This window comes from Podarcis gaigeae, assembly GCF_964106915.1.
Source record: "Podarcis gaigeae genome assembly, chromosome: 7".
In the NCBI taxonomy this organism is placed as follows: Eukaryota; Metazoa; Chordata; class Lepidosauria; order Squamata; family Lacertidae; genus Podarcis; species Podarcis gaigeae.
In genome coordinates, this window is record NC_139683.1 from 10,544,510 (window position 1) to 10,569,436 (window position 24,927).

Here is a 24,927-nt window from a genome sequence, read left to right on the forward strand (position 1 = left end):
AAGGTTGGTGGTTTGAATCCCCGCGATGGGGCGAGCTCCCATTGCTTGGTCCCTGCTCCTGCCAACCTAGCAGTTTGAAAGCACGTCCAAGTGCAAGTAGATAAATAGGTACCACTCTGGCAGGAAGGTAAATGGCGTTTCTGTGCGCTGCTCTGGTTCGCCAGAAGTGGCTTAGGCATGCTGGCCACATGACCTGGAAGCTGTACGCCGGCTCCCTTGGCCAATAAAGCGAGATGAGCGCCGCAACCCCAGAGTCGGTCACGACTGGGCCTAATGGTCAGGGGCTCCTTTACCTTTACCTTTAAAAGACTCCCAAGGATATGGGGCTGAGGGAACACTCCACAAGGGAGGGTGTTCGAAAAAGGGTGAGAGGCTGCTGGCTCTGCAGGCAAGAGATGAGATAACTGGGCTCCTGAGCCCCACAAGTGTGCCGCAGGAAGAATGTAGTTGGTTAAGGGAGTCGGGGACTCAAAAAGGTTGAAAACCTCTGGCATAAAGAAAAAGAAAAAGAAGCAACATCGCTAGATGTTGCTAGAGTGGAACAAGGCAAATCCAGAAGCAAAGGATCAAAAAGTGGTGGCCCAGCTAGAGGAAGAAAACTGAACGTTGCTTCACAACATCATTGTTGTGGTTATTCCTATTTTATTTATTGCATTTACAGTGGCACCTTGGTTTTTGAACGCAATCTGTTCTGGAAGACCAAGTTCTGAAACGTTTGCAAACCGAAAACTCAATAGCCGACAGCTAGGCCTCAGGATCCTGCACTCAGCAGAAGTCGCGTGGCATGTTCGACTTCCAAGGCGTGCTTGAAAACCGAAGCGTTTACTTTCGGGTTTATGGCGTTCGAAAACCGAAATGTTCGTCAATGGAGACGTTAAAAAATTGAGGTATAATAATAATAATAATAATAATAATAATAATAATAATAATAATTTATTTATACCCCGCCCATCTGGCTGGCTGGGTTTCCCCACCCACTCTGGGTGGCTTCCAACACAATATTAAAATACAGTAATGCATCAAACATTAAAAGCTTCCCTAAACAGGGCTGCCTTCAGATGTTGTGTAAAAGTCTGGTAGTTGTTGTTCTCTTTGACATCTGGTAGGAGGGCGTTCCACAGGGCAGGAGCCACCATCGAGAAGGCCCTCTGCCTGGTTCCCTGTAACTTGGCTTCTCACAGTGAGGGAACCACCAGAAGGCCCTTGGAGCTGGACCGAGGCTGTTTAGGGCTTTAAAGGTCAGCACCAACACTGAATTGTGCTTAGAAACGTACTGGGGGCCAATGTAGGTCTTTCAAGACCGGTACCACTGAATATCCAGCCTTTCTCAGTCTACTTTAAGAGAAGAAACAGCCTGGGATACGTTCAGACCGACAGGAAGCCCCATGACCCGTATCTCGGGCAAAAAGAAAGAGGTACATCACTTACGTGAACACACTCCTATTTCGTACCTAGGTCTGTCTCTGCTGTAGTCACAGTACAGCCCCCTGTGGACGTCGCAAGTGTCTGCCTCTGTGCAGTTCTCCCCCAACTGCTTGGCACACGTCTTGCAGCACTCACAGCCGTCGGTCATCAGGCTGACGCCTGCCGGGCAAATGGGCGGTGTCTTCGGACATTCACACGGCCACTTGCAGTACTGTGTCCGCACGTAAGCCTCGGTCGCGGAGGAGGTGACAGGGGGTGACATGGTAGTCGTGGTCGTGGCGATGTTCTGGGCAAAGACCTGGGTCAGAAAAGAAGAAAAAGCTTAGCAGGGAAACTCATGAAGTCTTCAGGAATCCAGCGACAGGTTCACTAATCTCTCCTGCTTCACAGATCTACCCGGTGCTGATATTGACTGGTATGGAGAACATAGAAACCTAGGACTTGTACAGAGTCAGACCATTGGCCTACCTTGCTCTGTATTGGCCAAACTGACTGACAGCAACTCTCCACGGTTTCGGGCAGGAGTCTCTCTCACCCATACCTGGTGATGTCAGGACTTGAACTCGGGACCTTCTGCTTGCAATGCATATGATATGCCACTGAGCTATGGTTCTTCTCTGCCATGTCTTTTCCCCACTGCCCATGACAGCCATTTTGTGCTGGCACCCACGGCACTATTATCAAGGTATTTCCACAAGGGTAGGGGAGGGAAATAGTGCAGATATGAATATTGCAGAGCTTGAGGCAGATAAAACAGCTAAAAAACAGACTCTTATTGCCTAAAAAACTGACTCTTTATACAGTGGTACCTGGGGTTACAAACGCTTCGGGTTACAAACACTTCAGGTTACAAACTCCGCTAACCTGGAAGAAGTACCTCAGGTTGAGAACTTTGCCCCAGGATGAGAATGAAAATTGCACGCCAGTGGTGTGCTGGCAGCGGGAGGCCCCATTAGTGAAAGCATGCCTCAGGTTAAGAACAGTTTTGGGTTAAGAACAGACCTCCGTAACAAATTAAGTTCGTAACCCGAGGTACCACTATATGCCCCAAAACTGACTCTTATTGGGGTAAAAATTGTCCAGACCCATAAATATGATACAAAAGCTTCACTCATATGCTTGTCCAAGCATAGGCTCATCTTCTTAGAAATATTAGATTACTCTCAACAGGCCTAGAATCAGAGGTCTGTCTCTCTCCACACAGACTCCATTAGCCTGTTTTCTCTTCAGGAGAGAGACCTCATAAGCACATCCTCTGTTCTCTGTGACTCCCAGACAAAGACTCAAGGACCAATTCCCCAAGATGGCAATTTGCAACTGAACACCTCTCTCACAAGACCTAAGGTTAAACACCACATGAAAGCTAACAGAGAACACCAACAGTTTATTATCAACCCATCTAGGTGCTTAGAGAGCCCTTCTTAGCTTTAGGATATATATACCCCAATGGAATTTTCCAGTTAAACTTTCAACAATACACATTCAAACACGCAGAGAGTTATTTCCATTTCAAGGTCAACTAAACAATTACGCTTAACAGGAAAGCACTGCTTCTATCCAATATTATGATGCTGAGCAGGACAGATCAATAGCCTGACCCAGTTTAAGGATGCTTCCTATGTTCCAGCCTGAAATTTGGTAGTATTCATCAATTTGGTAGCAACATCAGGATGCAATGCATTGCAATTCATGCTTTTGTTTGTTTTCCATGATGGTCTGGAAATTTCATCACTTTGAGATGGGGAAGGTGTGCAAGGCCACAATTGCTTGCCGTTGGGTCAATTGCACTGAGCACATGTTCCCCAGGTCATTGGGCGGTTCCGGAGGGATCAGTCCAAGGCCTGACCTATTTCCTCTGCTTATTCCTGTGAGAAGATTACGCCTGACTTGTGAGTTTGGACGGCTCCCAAGAGGAATAGCTTCTTGCAGTGCCTTTCTGCTGAACAATTACCCCAGGAGAGAGTTCTCAGGAGATAGAACTGGAATGGACGTCATCGTAGGAATTGAATATAGCCTGGTGTTCTCGCAGGCAATTTTCGGTCCCTTCCCCCTATTCATTGGTCTGTCTTGCATGCTAGCCATGGGTTTTGTTCACTTTCCTGGGATCTAAAGTTACCGTGGGTGTTCTGCATTTGCTTTTTCACCCTTAAAAGGCCCGGCCTTTAATGCCAAAATTAAAGCTTCAATTGCAAAGTTAATCATGTCACTTTCATAGGGACTAGAAAGGGCATTTCATTCCCATTGCTTAAAAGGCAGGAGTTCCCACAACCACAGCAATGGAATCTGTTGGTTCCCTTTGTTAATAGCATTTAGTTAATAGTTTTCAGGTTCTCTTGAAGCTTTTCATCTGAAGACCATAAGTGAATCCAAGGTCACGTAAAACATGCCATTCATTTTGATGCCCATTGATCACCGAATAATACTTTCAAATAATAGTTCTCCGCTTTTTCTTACTTAAACAAAAGCAAAGTATTCTATCCTTCCTCCAAGGAGCTCATGTGATGTAAGAATGAAACAGGTTATATCCACTTACAACAACCCTGCATGGTAATAATTTACAAATTATTTATAATTCACAAATAATTTATAATTTACTCAGTGTTAAACCACAGAGCCTAGGACTTTCTGATCAGAAGGTCTGCGGTTCGAATCTCTGCGACTGGGTGAGCTCCCGTTGCTCGGTCCCTGCTCCTGCCAACCTAGCGGTTTGAAAGCACATCAAAGTGCAAGTAGATAAGTAGGTAGCGCTCCAGCGGGAAGGTAAACGGCGTTTCCGTGCACTGCTCTGGTTCGCCAGAAGCGGCTTAGTCATGCTGGCCACATGACCTGGAAGCTGTATGCCGGCTCCATTGGCCAATAAAGCGAGATGAGCGCCGCAACCCCAGAGTCAGCCACGACTGGACCTAATGGTCCCTTTACCTTTAAGTATATAGAGGGACCTTAATTAAGAAGAAGCCTGCAACAGAATCATTCCTCAACCACCCCATACGCAGACAAGTAACACTGGGCATGTTGATAACTAGCTATGAGAAAGCTGTGTGTAGATCTTAATTAATAATAATAACCAGCATCTGATCTTGCTCAATGTATTTTGCTGCCTGAGGTCAGAGGCAGCCCAAGATATTTTGCTGTCTGATGCAAAGGACAAGATGGAAGCCTCTGATTCCTCATAGAAAACCCAACTGGGCTGACAAGGATGCATCCTCCACAAATCTGAGAATATTAGACTGGGATAGGGGTTGCAGGGCAGGTGACTTTAGGGGAATAGTAGGGGAAGCCCCCTGTCTCTCAGTATCTGCCAATGGTAGTGGCTGCCCCAACCTGCCTAATGGTAGAGCTGGTAGTACTTGAGATAACAGACAAGATGGCGAACTCCCCAATTCCCTCAACCGTTCCTCATCAGGCTTGGTTTCCAGACCCTTGATAATCTTGGTTTCCCTCCTCTGCACACATTTCAGCTTGTCAATATCCTTCTTAAATTGTGGCACCCAGAGCTGGACACAGTATTCCAGGTGTGGTTTCACCAAAGCATGAATAGAGCAGTACTATTACTTCCTCTGATGTGAACACTGTGTTTTTGTGGATTAGAAGGAAAGCACAGTTGCCATCTCTTAAAACTGACTCCCTTCTTTGTGCCACTAGAAAGCAAGCTACATTTAGCAAATGACCCATTTTTGTTGCAAAGGGTCAAAGCAAAGGGAAAACTTATTTTGTTGTTCCCCATTGTGCAAAGCACTGGAATGGGACAGTTGAAAATAATTGGCAATGATTACCCAGTAGTAAATAGTAGTACGACAGAGAGATACTTGCTGCAGGCTCCGTTGCCTTTTCTTGCGGCTCCACCTAGTGGTGCAAATATTTTCTGAGCCTGCAATTGCAAGTTTCACTAGCGGTGATGTCTGCAACCCTCCTTTTAGCAACCAAAATTATAATAGAAAAGTATGATCACCACCCAACAGCAGCAGATGCAACCCAAAATTTTAAAAAAGCATGAACCAGCCAAGCTAAAATCAGAATTACAAAATGTTATACTTCTGGAGGAATAAGACACCGTTCAATGTATCAGGGATGGGAACCATAGAACCATAGAATCATAGAGTTGGAAGAGACCACAAGGGCCATCGAGTCCAACCCCCAACAGGTCTCCTGATCTTGTACTCCCAGCTCCCATCATCTTTGCTATAGGCTTACTCACAAATTACACTGAACACAGGAACAAGCTGCCTGGATGAATGCACATGTGTTTGTAACATGGAGCGGACACTTGTTGATTTGTACAACTCTGTACAATTTCAAATGCCTGAGAAACAAGTCTAGATAAAGTCCAGAGATCAACTGGGATAAAAGCAGTGCTTTTTTTGCAGCCAGAACTCACCAGAACTCAGTTTTGGCACCTCTCATTTGGTTGCCATTGCCATTATAAGAAAACAAGGGAGGCGTTCGTGGTGAGTTCCGGCACCTCTTTTTCTAGAAAAAAATTGCACTGGATAAAAGAAGGCTTGCAGGGAGAGAAAGGTCCTCAACAGGCACAGAAAAGGCAATAGATAAAGGTAAAGGGAGCCCTGACAGTTAGGTCCAGTTGTGGACGACTCTGGGGTTGCAGCGCTCATCTTGCTTTATTGGCTGAGGGAGCCGGCGTACAGCTTCTGGGTCATGTGGCCAGCATGACTAAGCCGCTTCTGGCGAACCAGAGCAGCGCACAGAAACGCCGTTTACCTTCCCGCCAGAGCAGTACCTATTTATCTACTTGCACTTTGACGTGCTTTCAAACTGCTAGGTTGGCAGGAGGAGGGACCGAGCAACGGGAGCTCACCCAGTCAGGAGAATTCGAACTGCCGACCTTCTGATTGGCAAGCTCTAGGCTCTGTGGTTTGGATCCCTTCCAGTCAGGATTCAGGCCTCATCATGGGACTGAAACTGCCTTGGTCGCACTGGTTGATGATCTCCGACGGGCTAGGGACAAAGGTGAGAGCTGCTTCTTAGTTCTGCTGGATCTCTCAGCGGCGTTTGATACCATCAACCATAACATCCTTCTGGATTGTCTGGAGGGGCTGGGAGCTGGGGGCACTGTCCTACAGTGGTTCCGCTCCTTCCTCCTGGGCCGTGTTCAGAAAGTGGTGGTGGGGGATGAGTGTTCAGACCCCTGGGCTCTCACTTGTGGGGTGCCTCAGGGTTCTGTCCTCTCCCCCATGCTTTTCAACATTTACATGCAGCCACTGGGAGAGATCATCAGGAGGTTTGGGCTGGGTGTTCATCAGTATGCAGATGATACCCAGCTCTACCTCTCTTTTAAATCAGAACCAGTGAAGGCAGTGAAGGTCCTGTGTGAGTGTCTGGAAGCAGTTGGAAGATGGATGGCAGCTAACAGATTGAGGTTGAATCCTCACAAGACAGAAGTACTGTTTTGGGGGGACAGGAGGCGGGCAGGTGTGGAGGATTCCCTGGTCCTGAATGGGGTAACTGTGCCCCTGAAGGACCAGGTGCGCAGCCTGGGAGTCATTTTGGACTCACAGCTGTCCATGGAGGCACAGGTCAAATCTGTGTCCAGGGCAGCTGTTTACCAGCTCCATCTGGTACGTAGGCTGAGACCCTATCTGCCTGCGGACTGTCTCGCCAGAGTGGTGCATGCTCTGGCTATCTCCCGCTTGGACTACTGCAATGCGCTCTATGTGGGGCTACCTTTGAAGGTGACCCGGAAACTACAACTAATCCAGAATGTGGCAGCTAGACTGGTGACTGGGAGCGGCCGCCGAGACCATATAACACCGGTCTTGAAAGACCTACATTGGCTCCCAGTACGTTTCCGAGCACAATTCAAAGTGTTGGTGCTGACCTTTAAAGCCCTAAACAGCCTCGGTCCAGTATATCTGAAGGAGCGTCTCCTCCCCCATCGTTCTGCCCGGACACTGAGGTCCAGCTCCGAGGGCCTTCTGGCGGTTCCCCACTGCGAGAGGCCAAGTTACAGGGAACCAGGCAGAGGGCCTTCTCGGTAATGGCGCCCGCCCTGTGGAACGCCCTCCCATCAGATGTCAAAGCGATAAACATCTACCTGACATTCAGAAGACATCTGAAGGCAGCCCTGTTCAGGGAAGTTTTTAATATGTGACATTTTAGTGTATCTTTCATCTTTGTTGGAAGCCGCCCAGAGTGGCTGGGGAAACCCAGCCAGATGGGCGGGGTACAAATAATAATAATAATAATAATAATAATAATAATAATAATAATAATAATAATTAACCACAGCGCCACCCGCATCCTGAAAAGGCAATAGAGACTTCCTAATATGTAGTGGGACTAACTAATAAGTCCTGGGACTCAGCTACATTAGTAAAGAAACAACGATTTGAAGGCACTGTAAACATGCAACACCAGATGGCGCCAGAGAGCAGGAAATTTTTATACACCTTTTCCCATAGGGGTTTTTGTTATTATTGTTATAACGATCTAATGTCTGACTTATTTATAGAGTTCCCGCCCCCCCCTGTGTGTACATCCATCCCTGGATTACTTAAACTAAACGGCTAAAACTATACTATCTAAGCTTCCCTTTCAAGCTGCAAAGGGATGTATCCTGCTGAACTCACAAACGTGGGGAAGAAAGGATAATACCTAATAAATATATCATCTCCTAGCATGTATTCACATCCCAACAACCAGCCTAATTGGTCCAGATGCATAATCTGGAGGATTGTAGGATCCTCAGGAGCAATTTTTGGGACCACCCAGTGAGGCTGTAAGGAGGACAAGTGAAACGAGAGAAAGAGAGAGAGAGAGAGCTTTTTATTTTTTAAAAAAGCTACATTTGTTGATGCAATATATAGACTGGCCTATAGAGACTTATGGCTGGATTAGCCCAAGCTGCTATTTTTAACTGAGATGAAAGATGGATTTCTAGTTGCATTGTGCGGCAAAGATGTCTGTGGGAAGCATGTGGGAAAGTCTTTTTTGAGTTCCAGATTCCCACATACATCTAATTAAAATGAGAAATGAAGGACCACATACATTCTTCTTGGTCGAAAAGTTGCTTGGGTTGGCAGAAGCACTTAGTGCTTAGCATTCTTGTACGTTTTCCCAGAAGAGTCACCAAACTTATTTTCTTCTTTCTCTGTTTGGTCAGGGAGAAGGAATTCAGCGTTACTGGCAGGGGGAGACGAGAAGAGTTTGCTGTTGATTCTCCTTCCATTTGGGGTTTCTTCGCCAACAGTATTTGATTTATGTAGGAACTGGGGAATACCTGGTTCACTTTCCCACGTTGACAATTTACAGCCCTCATACCCCACAAGCTTCCCGAAAAAAAAAGGGACATCCATTTTCCCCCAACGAGAGCACAGCAGCCATTTTGGTTAGCGTGATCTCTCCTCCCAAAAAACACTTTGGGGGGACATAGTATTGTGTGCCACCCCAAAATATACATTTTGGGGCATCATGAGAGCACAACACTGAAAAAAGTGTATTTTTGGGGCTCCGTGATCTTGTGTGGATGACTCGCACAGGAAGACTTGCATCCCAGTTCTGGGACTCAACAGATTGGCCCTCCAACCTCTGGGAGTAGAGGCCACAATCTCCTGAGGGAGGCCATTCCACTGTCAAACAGCTCTTACTGTCAGAAAGTTTTTCCTGATGTTTAGTCGGAATTTCCTTCCTTGTAACTTGAAGCCATGGATTCGAGTCCTACCCTCTAGGGCAGGAGAAGGTGAAGTGTAGGTGGGTCACCACAAGGCAAGACACAGTGGTAACAGCAAGAGCCTTTATTGAACTACATAACTGGGAAACAGGGGCAAAGCTACCGCTTATATACATTCCTGAAAGCCTGGGCCACTCCCACTCCCAGCGTGATTGGCTGCCTAAACTTCCAAGCTGCGAATCGAGACTCAGAGTTCAAGGGCCAATGGCAGTGGCCCAAATCCTGAAATGTTCTGTGATTGGACATCTTGTCTCGAATCAGGAGCTCAGAATACTTAGTCCGGACTCAAGCTCAGGCAAACACAGACCACTGAATACATAACAGAAGGCAAGCTTATTCCCTCTTCCATGTGACAGCCCTTGAGATATACGCTAGCATATCTCCTCTCAGTCTCCTCTTTTACAGGCTGAATGTTGGAGGGTATGGGTGAATAATTAATAATTAATAATTAATAATAATTGGTAATAGGCCATTGAAAGCCTCCCCAGGTTACACCCCCAGCCCAAGGCAAACCCTTAACTGTTCCTACTTTGAACCTTCCTGCCTCCTCCCCTGGCTGTGGGACGACCCTGAATTCCCATGATTCCTCTGGCTTCCCTGGATTGAGAGCACATAAGTCTGTTTGAGCATGTGCAGGAATTACCCTAATGTAGAAAAGCAAGCTTTACGTCCATTGCTCCATCTCCTCCTCCTCCTTTTTTGACAGATATTCTGTTGCATGCAATAAACATGACCCTATACAGCCATTTCCCCTACCTGCTTAGATCTTTCTTCTGTTGAATTTCCCTGAAGATATGTGACTGGGGTGAGTGTTTCCTAAACTTAAGTGTTCCCTCAAAGCTCAACGACTTGATTACATGGTTGTCTGCAAAACGTCAGGGGCTGCAAGGAACGAAGGATGTTGCCAGGGTTTCAGCGTTGATTTTTGCGATGCCGTTCCTGTTAGCACATTACCAACTATTTTTACTAAGTATTTTGCAGTTTCTGTATTGTGATTTTATGTTGTGAACCATCCTGAGATCTATGGATGAAAGGCAGTATACAAATAATGATGAGGCTAGTGATAATAATAATAATAATAATAATAATAATAATAATAATAATATGGCCCTCTCAAAGTTGCCCAGAAGGAAATGTAGCCCTCTGGCTGAGAAAGGTCACCTACCCTTTGTACAAGGCTTAAATATCTACCAACTCAAAATCAATGGGAAGAGGGAAGCAATGAATTTTGACTGCATCTCACCCAGCATTAGGGCAGAAGGTTTAAGAAACGTTCTCCACTTTTAATGCCCTGTTTCTAGTCGAGCTGTTTATCTAGGTAGAACACATGTAGCTGTATCAACAAGAAAGTGCAACCTGAAAGCAAACAGTACATTTTTTTATTTTTATTTTTGTAATTCTCCTTTTCTTCACCTTGTAAAGAGCACTGAGATCTGTGCAGAAATAGCCCAGGCTGGAAATTTAGTCAACAAGGCTGCCTTGGCTGAGATTGCGGACTCTGGAAAAGGGCTCAGAATTGTGGCTTTTGGATTCTGCTTATTAGTTCTGGACTCCGTGTTTGAAAGAGAAACAGTGGGCAGAATTCTGGCACACCCAGACAGCTGTGGAGTAACTTGGTTTTCATTACATCTCAGTTCCTTTTGCATATGGAACCATTGCACTGGTTGTGGGGAACATGCAGTTTCTCTTTCGCTCCCACCCAGGAAGTGAGAGACTGGGAGAAGAGAGGGGCACTCCCAGAAAAGGCACACACTTGTCTGCATGGGACAAAAGTTAAGATGTATCTTTGAGATAGGATTCTGTGCTTATCCATCTCTTCTATCTTTTCTCTATTCTTTTCCCCCCTTCATTTTTACTTTTTCTTTTTTGTGTGTAATTAGTTGGCCTTTTAATGAGGGTGAAAGAGGAGAGCGCAAAATATGGTCCGAAGCTCAACATAAAAAAAACTAAGTTCATGGCCACTGGGCCCATCACCTCCTGGCAAAAAGAAGGGGAAGAAATGGAGGCAGTGAGAGATTTTACTTTCTTGGGCTCCATGATCACTGCAGATGGTGACAGCAGTCACGAAATTAAAAAACGCCTGCTCCTTGGGAGAAAAGCAATGACAAACCTAGACAGCACCTTAAAAAGCAGAGACATCACCTTGCCAACAAAGGTCTGTATAGTTAAAGCTATGGTTTCCCCAGTAGTGATGTATGGAAGTGAGAGCTGGACCATAAAGAAGGTTGATCGCTGAAGAATTGATGCTTTTGAATTATGGTGCGGGAGGAGACTCTTGAGAGTCCCATGGACTGCAAGAAGATCAAACCTATCCATTCTGAAGGAAATCAGCCCTGAGTGCTCACTGGAAGGACAGATCCTGAAGCTGAGTCGGACACAACTAAACAACTAAACAACAACAAACTTTGCCTTTTATTGTGATGCAAGAAGTGTTAACAAAACTTTATCATATAAAGCATGGGTAGGCAAACTAAGGCCTGGGGGCCAGATCCGGTCCAATCAGATTCTAAATCTGGCCCGCAGACGGTCCGGGAATCAGCGTGTTTTTACATGAGTAGAATGTGTCCTTTTATTTAAAATGCATCTCTGGGTTATTTGTGAGGCATAGGAATTTGTTCATTCCTCCCCTCCCAAAAAAATACAGTCCTGCCCCCCAAAAGGTCTGAGGGACAGTGGACTGGCCCCCTGATGAAAAAGTTTGCTGACCCCTGATAAAAAGAAAGAAAGAAAAAAGAAACATTTAAACATAAGGGGGCAGCATTGAGGCAAAATTGAGGCCACACTTTGCTTGAAAGACCAGACTGAGAATGAAAGAGGGCAGGGTGTCAGGTGAAAACTTTTGCTGGGGTATCTAGTTGCTTTGATTCACAGTCCACATCTTCCTTGAGTTTCACTTGAGAGCATAGCAGGATATGGTGCTGCTAATGTATTCTGGTCCAAAACCGGCAAGGTGCTAGCTTGATATTTGTGCCCTAAAGTGCAGGAGTTATTTTGGCACACAGGTTGCAAGCTCAGATATGGATCAGGATAGTAGCAAGAACAGAAGAGTTTCAATCTGCATAGGAAATTGAAGCAAATAGGGGCCTTGATCCATAGTGGGAGACAAAGCGTTATATCCCCCTAACCCTCTTCTCCCCACATAATATATCCCGCCTTTCCCCCAGAATCAGGACTCAAAGTGGCTCACAATTCAAACTCCCCTCCTAGCTACAAGCATATAAAAAGTGGCATTTTTTAAAAAAAATAATGAATTGCTTGTGCAATTAAAAAGCCCATATATACATGGCTCTCAGTCCAGATCAGTCCCAATTGCACTGGTGACCTTGAGGCAAGAGGACAACGATTAAGGCTATAGATACAGAAATTACAGAACCACAGAGTTGTAGAGTTGGGCTGGCCTCTTTTGAGCGAAGTGGGAGTTCCTCCACAGCAGCAGGGGGCGCCACAGCAATGCTGTAGAATGGAGAGTGAGAGCTGGGGGGGGGGGTGCACCATGTTTTAGCATCGCACAGGGCACCACTGAAATTTGAGAGCTCCAAAGTCCTGACCACTGCTTTACCTAATGGTAGGGCAAGAGGTGGATATTCATCATGGTGTTCCATTGCACCAGAAACGGTTTAGTCATGCTGGCCACATGAGCCAGAAAGCTGTCTGTGGACAAACGCCGGCTCCCTCGGCCTGAAAAGCAAGATGAGCACCACATCCCATAGTCACCTTTGACTGGACTTCAACATCCAGAGGCCCTTTAGTGTTTTTTTTACCTTTACACTAGACAGAATCTTGGGTATAGACTAGGGCTGGGCAATATTTGGTTTTCAGCATCGTAATACATCAGCAGCGGATGCCTGATTCCAAAGCAACAACTCTATTCTGAATTTAAAAATGGAAAGTGTAATTCTGGTGGTCAACAAAAGAAGTTTAAAGACTGTCTCAAGGCAAATCTAAAAAAAAAAAGTAGTATAAACACCGGCAACTGGGAAACACTGGCCTACGAGCGCTCCTTTTACCAAAGGTGTCATGGGCTTTAAAGACGCTCAAACCCAGGACAAAAGGGAGAAACATGCTAAGAGGAAGGCACACTTGGCAAACCCTCACCATAATCAACTTCTGCCTGGAAACCTATGTCCCCACAGTGGAAGGACATGTGGATCCAGAATTGGCCTCCACAGTCACTTACGGACTCACTTTTAAAACCATGTTTATGGAAGACAATCTGACTCGGCTATGAGTGATCGCCAAAGAAGATGTTGTTGTTTAGTCGTTTAGTCGTGTCCGACTCTTCGTGACCCCATGGACCAACCAAAGAAGATATCAGCATCTAATTACCACAATATGCTGATAAATCACGATGTCTGGAATGCAGCTCAGCTGCTCCGGATATAATTTATCAATATATCACCCAACTCTAGTATACACCAGCAGATCCGAGTTCAGATTCCACACTTAAATTCCACACGTTGCTCAAGACACTATCAGCCCTTTCAGAATGGTTGTGTGGATAATGAAACAACTCCCCATTTCTGCTCTTTGTAGAAAGGACTGGATCCAGCTCCGATTAACAGCAAGTGACCTTTCCCGCTGTTTGAATGTGGGATGTTTCAGCAGAGCCGAGGTTACGTACGAGGGAAATTTGGCACAAAATGAAAGGAGATTAGCAAGTGTGTTTGAAGTCCGCGGAGTGGGAGGTGCTGCCTTACGCTTGGGTAAAAATAAAAATAATGCCACATATTTACTCCGTCCTCCCCTCCCACTCACCGGCAGGATGTCTAGAGTATTTTCTGCTGAAATTGTTTAGTCTGCTAGATCGCAGACGTCCTGGAAGCGAGACAGAAGCTATGCCGGGGGATGTTTCGTTGCAAGAGTCAGCATGCTCCTCTGCCTCATTGGGCAAATCATCTATAAAAAAGAATAAACATTGTGTACCCAATAGCTGCATGTGTGTAGACTGGAGCTCAGCTGAATTCCTAAGTCCACTCCCCTTATTACGTTAGCAGGGCATATCGCGCTTTTCGCTGCTTGGTTTCCATTTAATAGTTTGGGTGCAATCAAATGCATGTCTACTCAGACATAACCCCTGTTTAATTCCCCTGCATTTATTTCATGATAAGCATGTATAGCAGAAACAGCCAGTGTGGGGTCCTCCAGATCACTGGCCATCATCCCTAACCATTGGCCATACTGGCTAGACTTATGGGAGTTGTAGTCCCTTGACATCTATTGGCTACTTCTGAGATTGCAGCTCGCGAATATTTTTATGTCTATATATTTTTATGCAGAAAGCTGATTTGGATGCTTTACGTGGGTCACATACTCAAGTCATGCCACACACTTCTAGCCTACGGTTAAGGAATTAAGTATATTCTAAGGGGAGGGGAAATACACATTTTACAGATGGGGAGGTCTGTACTTGAACTAGTCTCCAGAGCCTCTAAAATTTCCCCAATGAAAATAAGGACATTCTATTCCATACCCTCCAACATTTCTACATCGGAAATTGGGGTGTCCTAAGGAAAAGTGGGACATTCCGGGATCAAATCAGAAACCTGAGCAGCTTCTGTAAATCCGGGACTGTCCCTGGAAAATAGGGACACTTGGAGGGTCTGTAGTCTCTGCATCAGCCTGTGATATCCACGGAAGAGAAATCAACAGCACGTGCAAAGCTCGAGGAAGTGAGCCAAGCCCAAGGCTGTAGGTCTTGCTTTGCTACTGCTCCCCCCTGAAGAGAGAGTAAAGACGCTGGACCACCCCGAGGGAGAATGGACCCCCCCCCACCCACTGAGTTGCAACAGCTGGCCTTGACACCACACTTCTGGGTGGGAAGTTTAAAGGGGGGGAGATTTGTTGGCTGGAGGTTGAACGATTTTTGGACTAAGGGGAGGATGAGGTTTTGTTTATGTTTGTTTATTTGTGAATTAGTGGTTCTCAGAATTGCTTTGTTTGTTATTTGAGTTTTATGGTCGTTATATTATATGAACTACTAATATATTCCCCCTGCTTTCCTCCTCTATGGTAATATATATTGAATATCCCTTCCCCCTTTTCTTTTTTTGATGTAAGTCGTTTGGGAGATAGGCGACGAATAAGTCTAATCAATGAAGTGAAATGGAAAATGAGGAAGGGTGAAGTTGAGTCCGTAAAAATAGCTTCGCGTCAGGACTTGTCCCAGCTTTGGGATTCTCAATCTATAAAGAATGTAATCTGTGAATCTGCAGACATCTTGAACACAGAACAATGCCCCCCCTCTCTCTTTCACACACACAGACATATGATGAGCCACAAAGAGCCACCGCAGTGGAAGAACACTTGCTTCTATGCAAAACCAGGGTTGTACAGACTGCGGAGAGAATAATTGGGTGCACTCTTCCCACCTTGGATTAAATATATGCTTCCAGGTCTTATAAGAAAGCTGCAGAGATAGCGCAGGATAGTGCGCACCCCGGAAATGATCTCTTTCAGCTTCTGCCTTCTGGAAGAAGGTACAGGGTTATAAAGACTAGGACTAGCCGCCTGAGAAACAGTTTCTACCCAAATGCGATTTTTGTTTTAAATGCAGTGTAAGAAGTCTCTATGGGAGTATATTGTATTTAATTATCAGAGTTTTTAGGGGGCTAACCAGGCTGGGATAGCAGGGATAGCAGGCTTGTTGGTTTCCAAATGTCTGATGTAGATTTTCAATTTCGTTGCTCTGTATGGGACAATGACAATAAAGATTATCGTATCGTAACCCTGGAGAGCCACACCCAGTCAGGGGAACATTCCCAGCCCGAGATCCACATTCCATCCTGGGCAACTTGCCAAGGGCCACATGCCTGTGGTACGGGGGCCAGGGGTGAAAGAGGGCAGAGCAATGGATGCAACTCTCCCTTTCGTACACCAGGCTGCATTCCAGCCATGCGAAAACCAGAGGTTTCTACTCTCCATCCATCTCAGAAAGAGACGTGATTGCAATTCAAGGACACAGCCCAGTCAGGCAAAGGACCTGGCAGAGAGTGCAGAACAGAGCCTATGGAGGGCTAAGGACTGGGTGTGGTGGCAGAGAGAGAGAGAGAGTCCCAGGGGCTAAACACATCCAAAGGACCACATTTGGTTCACTGGTCTGAGGTTCTCCATCCTTGGGGTGGATGATGCAGAGCAAGAAGGAACATTGGTCTGATTGCACAAGGCAACTTCCTAGGTTGCCTTGCAATAAACTTCGTTCTAAGAAAGCACCGGCAGGATGCATGTCACTTCTCCAACCGCAAAGCACTGAGCCCAGAGCTGCTTGCCAAGGCCTTAAAAGCAGGCAAGCCACAATCCCATCAATAGAGAATCATGTCAAAAATCACAATGGCATGAAAGCAAACACTGAGAATTCAATAGCAAGTGATGCAGTTCTATACGTAATTGCATGGGACACGGGTGGTGCTGTGGTCTAAACCACTGAGCCTCTTGGGCTTGCCGATCAGAAGGTTAGCGGTTCAAATCCCTGCGACAGAGTGGGCGCCCGTTGCTCAGTCCCAGCTCCTGCCAACCTCGCAGTTCGAAAGCATGCCAGTGCAAGTAGATAAATAGGTACCACTGCAGTGGGAAGATAAACGGCATTTCCATGCACTCTGGCTTCTGTCACGGTGTTCCATTGCACCAGAAGTGGTTTAGTCCTGCTGGCCACATGACCCGGAAAGCTGTCTGTAGACAAACACCAGCTTCCTTGGCCTGAAAGTGAGATGAGTGCCACAACCCCATAGTCACCTTTGACTGGACTTAACCGTCCAAGGGTCCTTTACCTTTACCTCTACTGTATAGGTACTCATCTTGATTCAAAAGTAATTGATCGACGAGCACCAGGTGGACTTAACAACTCTGGGAGAAGCCTTCTTAGAAACCATAGAACTGTAGAGTTGGAAGGGACCTTTGAGGAATGCAGGAATCTCAGCTAGATCCTACATGGCAGGGGGCCATGCAAGCTCTGCTGAAAAGCCTCCAAGGAGGGTCTTCACCCAGTGCTCGGCCTCGACCCAGTATATCTGAAGGAGCATCTCCACCCCCATCGTTTTGCCTGGAAGCTGAGGTCCAGCACCGAGGGCTTTCTGGCAGTTCCCTCACTGTGAGAAGCCAAGTTACAGTGGCACCCGCCCTGTGGAACACCCTCCCACCAGATGTCAAAGAGAAAACCTATGAGACTTTTAGAAGACATCTGAAGACAGCCCTGTTTAGGGAAGCTTTTAATGTTTAATAGGTTATTGTATTTTGGTGCTCTGTTGGAAGCCGCACAGAATGGCTGGGGAAACCCAGCCAGATGGGCAGGGTATAAATAAATTATTATTATTATTATTATTATTATTATTATTATTATTATTAGTGCAGCAGGACAATCTCAGGGGATCACAGCTCCAGCCACAATGGAGGGAGGTCTGGTCGCAGCCCCGGATGAAACACAGGCTCCCTTGCAAACATTCTATGCCCCATTTAGAATAATAGAGTCATAGAAATGTAGAGTTAGAAGGGACCCTGAGGATCATCTAGTCCAACCCCCTGCAATGCAGGAATTTGCAGCTTTCCCATATGGGGATCAAACCTGCGACCTTGGTGTTATCAGCACCACACTCTAACCAACTGAGCTACGCAAGGATACATCATAATAAGCACTACAAAAAAGCTTAACTACACGACAACCTCTGGTTGTCAAAGTGGACTGCTAAGCACTTGAAGACATCTCTAGAGTATTTCCCTTAATGGGAATTCAGTTTATTCTAAAACCGGACTGCCTTCCATTCGGAAATTTTGTGTGTGTTTCAGAATGAACTCTTACGTTTTGAGAATAAACTTAGTGGGGCTGAATTGATGGCCAGCCTAGAAGCATCTCTTGAATGGCACTGAAGAGAGGTGCTAAAAACAGTGACTCCTGAATATAGATAAAGTTTACCTATGAGATGGCCTTACCCCACATGTGCCCACTCGACCTCTTCAGCTGGAGGAATCGGGTCTTCTACTGTTACCACATAATACCTGCTCTGCATTTGTAAGAACTCAATCGTTTGCTGCTGCAGCACCTGAACTTTGGAACTCCCTGCCTCTTGATCTAAAGCAGGCATCTTCACTGTGGTTTTTTTGGGCACCTGCTAAAAGCATGCTTGTTTAGGCAACCACTGAGCCTAGAGCTTGCCGATCGGAAGGTCAGCGGTTCAAATCCCCGTGACAGGGTGAGCTCCCGTTGCTCGGTCCCTGCTCCTGCCAACCTAGCAGTTCAAAAGCACGTCAAAGTGCAAGTAGATAAATAGGTACCGCTCCGGCGGGAAGATAAACGGCATTTCCGTGTGCTGCTCTGGTTCGCCAGAAGCGGCTTAGTCATGCTGACCACATGACCCGGAAGCTGTACGCCGGCTCCCTCAGCCAGGAAAGTGAGATGAGCGCCACAACCCCAGAGTTAGTCGTGACTGAACCTAATGGTCAGGGGTCCCTTTAACTTTACCTTTATCTTTTTGCAAACAGCTTTGAGGGTGTTTTGGGTTGTTTTCTTAACACTCAAGCAGTGTATACATTTAATGAAATGATTTTTATACACAGACACAACTGTTTTTGCCACTTAAAGGGATATTTCTAGAAATAAAGGGTAGAAGCAACGAGGGAGAAAAGCAGAGTGGCTCACAATGACTCTGCCCACAGAGCCAGCTCAACCATAGAGAACAAGTGGAGAGGCAGCTGTAGGGGAAGGGCCATAGCTCAGTGGTAGAACATCTGCTTTGAATGCAGACGGTCTCGAGTCTGACCCCTAGTGGTAGGACCAGGGAAAAACAGCTTCCTGGTATACCTGGAGGTCTGAGCTGGATGGACTGAGTATAAGGCATCGTCCCAGGCTGATGCTCTTTTTCATCAGTGCCCAGGAGGGAGAAGGAGGGAGGCTGTGTCATTGATAGAGGGGCTGCAAAGGTAGCTTTGCAGAGGCTGCTTTCATTGGGTCAGTGTTGCCTACGTCCCTCAAAGCACAATTGAGAGCCTTTTTGGTCTCTGCCACCTGCAGGTGGGAATCGGGAATCCCTGATGCTTAGGGAGAAAGCTTGCACTGGGGATTTTCATCAAGATTGTGGCTGGGGTGAAGGGTTAAACCTCCTCTGTCCGTGCACTGCAGTCTCAGTGCAAATGGCACTCTCCCATGCCTGCATAGCTGTCAACTTTTCCCTTTTCTTGCAAGGAATCCTATTCAGAATAAGGGAATTTCCCTTAAAAAAAGGGGAAAGTAGACAGCTATGCATGCCTGTCATTAAACAAGGTAGCAATGGCAGCCTGTTTGTAAGTACAGTCGTACCTTGGAAGTCGAACAGCATCTGTTCTGGAAGTCCGTTCGACTTCCAAAATGTTTGGAAACCAAAGCATGGCTTCTGATTGGCTGCAGGAAGCTCCTGCAGCCAATCAGAAGCCACAGAAGCCCTGTTGAATGTTCAGCTTCCAAAAGAATGTTCAAAAACCAGAACACTCGGTTCCAGGTTTCGATCGTTCGGGAGTCGATTTGTTCAGGAGCCAAGGTGTTTGAGATCCAAGGTACGACTGTAATGCAATTAGGGCCATGGATAGGATGCAGAAAGGACCTTAGTTCCCTTGTTCCTGGGACTGTGCCATCATTCATCATCATTCCTATGATTTTGAAAGCTCCAATTTCTTTTTTAAAAAAATCAAAGGTCTCCAGGAGCTATTCTTGTTTTGGCCCTTGTAAAGAGTTTTCGTTTTTCTCGCTCCTAAGATAGACTCTTCCTGCCGCTTGCTGCTCCACAATGGGTCAGTTTAGGAATGGCAGTATAAATAACTTAACTGGTGGCTGCTGTTCTTGTTCCTTAAGTAAAATCTGCCTAGTAGTAGTACACATCCCTAGCCCTCTCTTGCTCGCCAGTGATGGACGACGACTGAATGTGCTTTGCAGAGCCCCAGAGGACCTGCAAGACTGCCACTCCGCCTTGCCAGCTCTCCTGCCTGAGCATCCCAGGAAACTGATATATCACCTCCCACTGCAAAAGCATATTCCAAGCATAAAAGAAAACTGCACATTACTCAACATTATTTTAAGTAACACGTTGCATGCCCAGTGTCCAGACTGCATGTCATGCAGCAGTTTCTCCTATATCCCTACCTGGTTTTGACACTGCCCTGGGATGGGCATCTGGAAAAGCTTGCTGTCCGGTATAAATCTTCACGATGAACAAAAACACCGCCTGCTTCTTTGAACCGCTTCACTCTCCTGCAAGCTCTTTGGCCAGATCTCTTTTGCTTGCATTTCCCGGCGCTGCATCATCCCCACAGCTGCTGCCACGTGTGGTGTGTCTGGGGGCTCACTCACCCCCTCGCTCAGCAGCCAAACAATATTCTCCGTCTCCTCCTTTAGGCTCTGCTGAGCTTTCCCCCTGAATAGCACTTCTTGCATCTCCTGTTCTTTTTCTCAATTTTTTATTTTTTGAGGACACCAGGGCACTCTCAAAAGTCACCCTGGCATCTCAAGACCACCCCAGTGGCACAGGGCGAGATCTGCACAGAAATTAGATCTGTCCCTGAAGCAGCGTCTGAGTTCTTCCTTCCTACATCACTCAATCATCATTTGAGCTGTCAAGAAAACCTCAACATATTCCCTCTGGGGCACAATGCATTTTGCTTCCTCACCAGACCAGACATCTCCCCCTCTTTTCATCTGCTTCTTTCCCCAAACTCTATTGCTAGTAAGATACTCAGGGGTTTTGTTCTTGCATTCTCCGCCACCCATCCTGTAGAAAACAGCCTTTTGCATTCCTTTCATCCAGGTTGCAAAAAAACCCCAAACATTTGGGAAGCAAGAGGAAAAAGGAGAAGACCCACCTGCAGAATGCCGTTGGTTGCTAGAATCCAGGGCAAAAGCCACCTCATCACTGGAAGCCAGGATGAAAGACATTGATTGAACCCAGATCTTTTAAAAAGGAAAAAAAGTAAAACTCCTTTTGGAACAAATTAGGCACCTCTTTGAGGGAATGCGGAGCGCAGCCGAGGTTGACAGTGAGTCTGACTTTTCCCTTTGGGCTCCAAGGGAGGTTTTATTGAAGACAGATCTGACGTCAGGGTAAAGGACGAGCCCTGCATTTTTCTTCGGGAGTAACTTTTCCTGCCTTTTATTTTTTTTTTCTTTTCCCTTCCCCTTCCCACACCTCCTCCTTCGCACTGTATTGCCTTCAGCCAGAAGATCCTTAAAGGAAAACTCGCTGCACATCGGTGCGAGAAGCTGTAATTTCCACACCATGCTCAAATGCTCAGAGTTCACCCGTAATTATGGTTATTTATGGCAGCCCTTGGCAGCCAAGGTAGGTTTGGCTGTGTGGGAATAAATAATTTTTTTGGGGGGGAGACAAGAGCTCTGTAGCTCTATCTGCACTGTATATTTACAGCACTTTTATACCACTTTATTTTATTTTCAAAAAAATAAATTGGTTTTCATAAAATTATAAACAAACAAACAAACAAACAAAAATCCTAATCTTATTAGAATTGCACTTATTAGCATTGTTAAGTGACTTCCTCGCTTCCCCTTGGTTGAATTTGAATGCATATCCTTTTAACGGTTTTCCAAATCAGCATTCTTATAAACTTAACTTAATCACTAATTATCATTCTATCTTTTCAGTTCAGGATTGAATATATTAATTCATCACTTAACTTAAAATCCTAAGCCAATCTAGTACTTGCAAGCTATTTCCAGTTAGTTTAACTTAACGTATTTAACTAAATAGTCATAAAATTTCACCCATTCTTCCTGATACTCCTCCTCATTCTGGTCGCGGACTCTTCCGGTCAGGTCGGCTAGCTCTGAAAAATCCATCATCTTTATCTGCCATTCTTCTACAGTTGGTAGTTCTTGCATTTTCCACTTCTTAGCTAGTACTTTTATGCCACTTTAAACAATTACGGCTTCCCCCAAAGTATCCTGGGGACTGAAGTTTGTTATGGGTGCTGAGAGTTGTTAGAGGACCCTGGTTTCTATCACAGAACTAGAAATTCCAGAATAATTTAGCTCTAAATCCTTCATGCTAGGTCTGTGCTTCCCAATTAGCCAGGAGCTGTGGACCCCCTGTTTTTCAAAAGCCAAGCCATGAACTCCTGGCTTTTGAATATTCTGTTATCTCTGTGGTAGTTTTTGTTGTGTGAATGGTGCCACAGACCCCCTGGTGGGTTACGTGGACCACCAATTGGGAAGCAGTCTCCTAGGGAACTCTGGGAATTGCAGCTCTATGGAAGGCAGTTGTTGTTTAGTCGTTTAGTCGGGTCCGACTCTTCATCACCCCATGGACCAGAGTACGCCAGGCACTCCTGTCTTCCACTGCCTCCCGCAGTTTGGTCAAACTCATGCTGGTAGCTTCAAGAACACTGTCCAGCCATCTTGTCCTCTGCCATCCCCTTCTCCTTGTGCCCTCAATATTTCCCAACATCAGGGTCTTTTCCAGGGAGTCTTCTCTTCTCATGAGGTGGCCAAAGTATTGGAGCCTCAGCTTCAGGATTTGTCCTTCCAGTGAGCACTCAGGGCTGATTTCCTTAAGAATGGATAGGTTTGATCTTGCAGTCCATGGGACTCTCAAGAGTCTCCTCCAGCACCATAATTCAGAAGCATCCATTCTTCAGCGATCAGCCTTCTTTATGGTCCAGCCCTCACTTCCATACATCACTACTGGGAAAACCATAGCTTTAACTATACGGACCTTTGTTGGCAAGGTGATGTTGATAACCCTGCTCAACTCTGCATTCCAGCGGGCCACCACATTCCAAATGGCACAGCTTTACCTGCTCAGTGAAAATGAGGCCTTAGTCCTGAGAGAAGGCTTGAGGTTGTGGTGCAAGATGGGACCTAAGCTGTCATGCGCTTTATTTATCTGTCTGCAATGAAACCTCAGTGCTCTGCGACAAATGGAAAACTTTGACAATGCCAGAAAACTTGAAACCAGCATGGCCTGAGCCAGGCGGGGAGTGCCAAACCACGGTGGAGTCACCCTGTCCTCTCCTTGGGAAATGGGATCTTAGTCAAGGTTCTGTTCAAATATGACTTCACACACATTAAGTAAAGCATCCTCCTTGGTTTCGGCAAACTCCAAGAACATACCAGTATGCTCAGCCAGTAACCACAGGAGTCATTAATCACAGTTTTCCCCCTCAACTTGCTGTATGAGGAGACTGTTTACTTAAACTAAGTGTAGAGAAGTGTTTTTATCTGAAAGAGCTCATGTACCAAGATGCCAATATTAATCTTAATTATCACCGCAGAAGCTTACAAAAAGCTTGGCCTATCACTCAACATCCAAAAAACCAAAGTGCTGCACCAACAAGCACAAAATAACCCCTCTGCAGCACCACAAATCCAACTCAATGGTGTAACGTTGGAAAATGTTGATCACTTTTCCTACCTGTGCAGTTATCTTTCCACAAGGGCTGACATTGATGCCGAAATTCAGCATCGCCTGAGCTCTGCAAGTACGGCTTTCTTCTGATTGAAGTGCAGAGTGTTTGAGGACCAGGACATTCACAGGGAAATCAAAATGCTTGTTTACAAAGCTATTGTACTACCAACCTTACTGTATTCTTGTGAAACATGGACCACTTATAAATGCCATCTCCAACTCCTCGAAAGATTCCATCAACAGTGTCTCCGAAAATTTTTACACATCACTTGGGAAGACAGGCAAACAAATACCAGTGTACTGGAAGAAGCAAAGATCACCAGTGTTGAAGCAATGATTCTTCAACATCAACTTCATTGGACTGGTCATGTTGTGCAGATGCCTGATTATCTTCCAAAGCTACTACTCTATTCCGAACTTAAAAATGGAAAGTGTAATGCTGGTGGTCAACAAAAGAGGTTTAAAGACTGTCTCAAGGCAAATCTTTAAAAATGTAGTATAAACACCAACAACTGGGAAACATTTGCCTGCGAGCGCTCCAGTTGGAGAACAACCTTTACCAAAGGTGTCATGGGCTTTGAAGACACTCGAACTCAGGACACAAGGGAGAAACATACTAAGAGGAAAGCATGCTTGGCAAATCCACACCATGATCAACTCCCGCCTGGAAACCAATGTCCCCACTGTGGAAGAACATGTGGATCCAGAATTGGCCTCCACAGTCACTTACGGACTCATTGTTAAAACTGTGTTTATGAAAGACATTCTTACACTGCTATGAGTGATCAGCAAATAAGAAGAAGATGATTAATCTGTACATCACAGGCATATGGACTTCCACGTAATTTGCCGGACCAATAGATGTGAGAACTTGTAGTGGCAGGAGGTGCTACATTTTCCCTGTCATCCAGCTCATTTTGAAATTATTAATATCCCGGCAAAGTACCTCCAAAGTGGAGATGGCAGAGACTGTTGATTTTGGTTCTCTTGCTTTCTCATTTTTCCAGTCTTAAATTTAGTTCTCCACATTTCTTCAGGGGGTGTTGGTTGGTTTATGTTTTTGGAGAAAAAGCAAGCGAGAGATGACATGACAGGCATTTATAGCATCATGCATGGGGGGAGAAAGTGGATAGAGAAGTTTTGCTCCCTCTCCTATAACACTAGAATTCGATATATACGATATCTTTATTGTCATTGTCCCATGCAGAACAATGAAACTGAAAAACTACATAAAACATTCAAACCCTCCTAAAAACTCCGAAACCCCATTTTAAAATACAATATACTCCTATAGAGACTCCTTATAATGCGTTTAGAACCAAAATTGCATTTGAATAGAAACTGTTTCTCAGTCTTTATAACCCAGTACCTTCTTCCAGAAGGCAGAAGCTGAAAGAGATCATTTCCGGGGTGCACACTATCCTGCGCTATCTCTGCAGCTTTCTT

At 45.6% G+C, this 24,927-nt stretch overlaps 1 protein-coding gene and 1 long non-coding RNA gene across 2 annotated transcripts in view; both read right to left on the minus strand.

Annotated features, from left to right (window-relative positions):
• The window catches only part of CCN4 (cellular communication network factor 4), a 30,405-nt gene extending 9,228 nt beyond the window's left edge, over positions 1-21,177 (minus strand). Inside the window, exons 1-2 of the mRNA XM_083749334.1 lie at positions 20,924-21,177; positions 1,429-1,723 (exon numbers count right to left, since the gene is read on the minus strand). Of these exons, the coding sequence (XP_083605460.1) occupies positions 1,429-1,723; positions 20,924-20,971 (343 nt within the window). The 5' untranslated portion in view covers positions 20,972-21,177. The remainder of the gene's footprint in view (positions 1-1,428; positions 1,724-20,923) is intronic.
• Positions 1-24,246, minus strand: part of LOC310849341 — a 462,163-nt gene extending 437,917 nt beyond the window's left edge. The window contains exon 1 of the long non-coding RNA XR_014566877.1: positions 23,888-24,246. This is a non-coding gene — a long non-coding RNA (uncharacterized lncRNA). The remainder of the gene's footprint in view (positions 1-23,887) is intronic.
• Between the last annotated feature and the right edge of the window lie 681 nt (positions 24,247-24,927).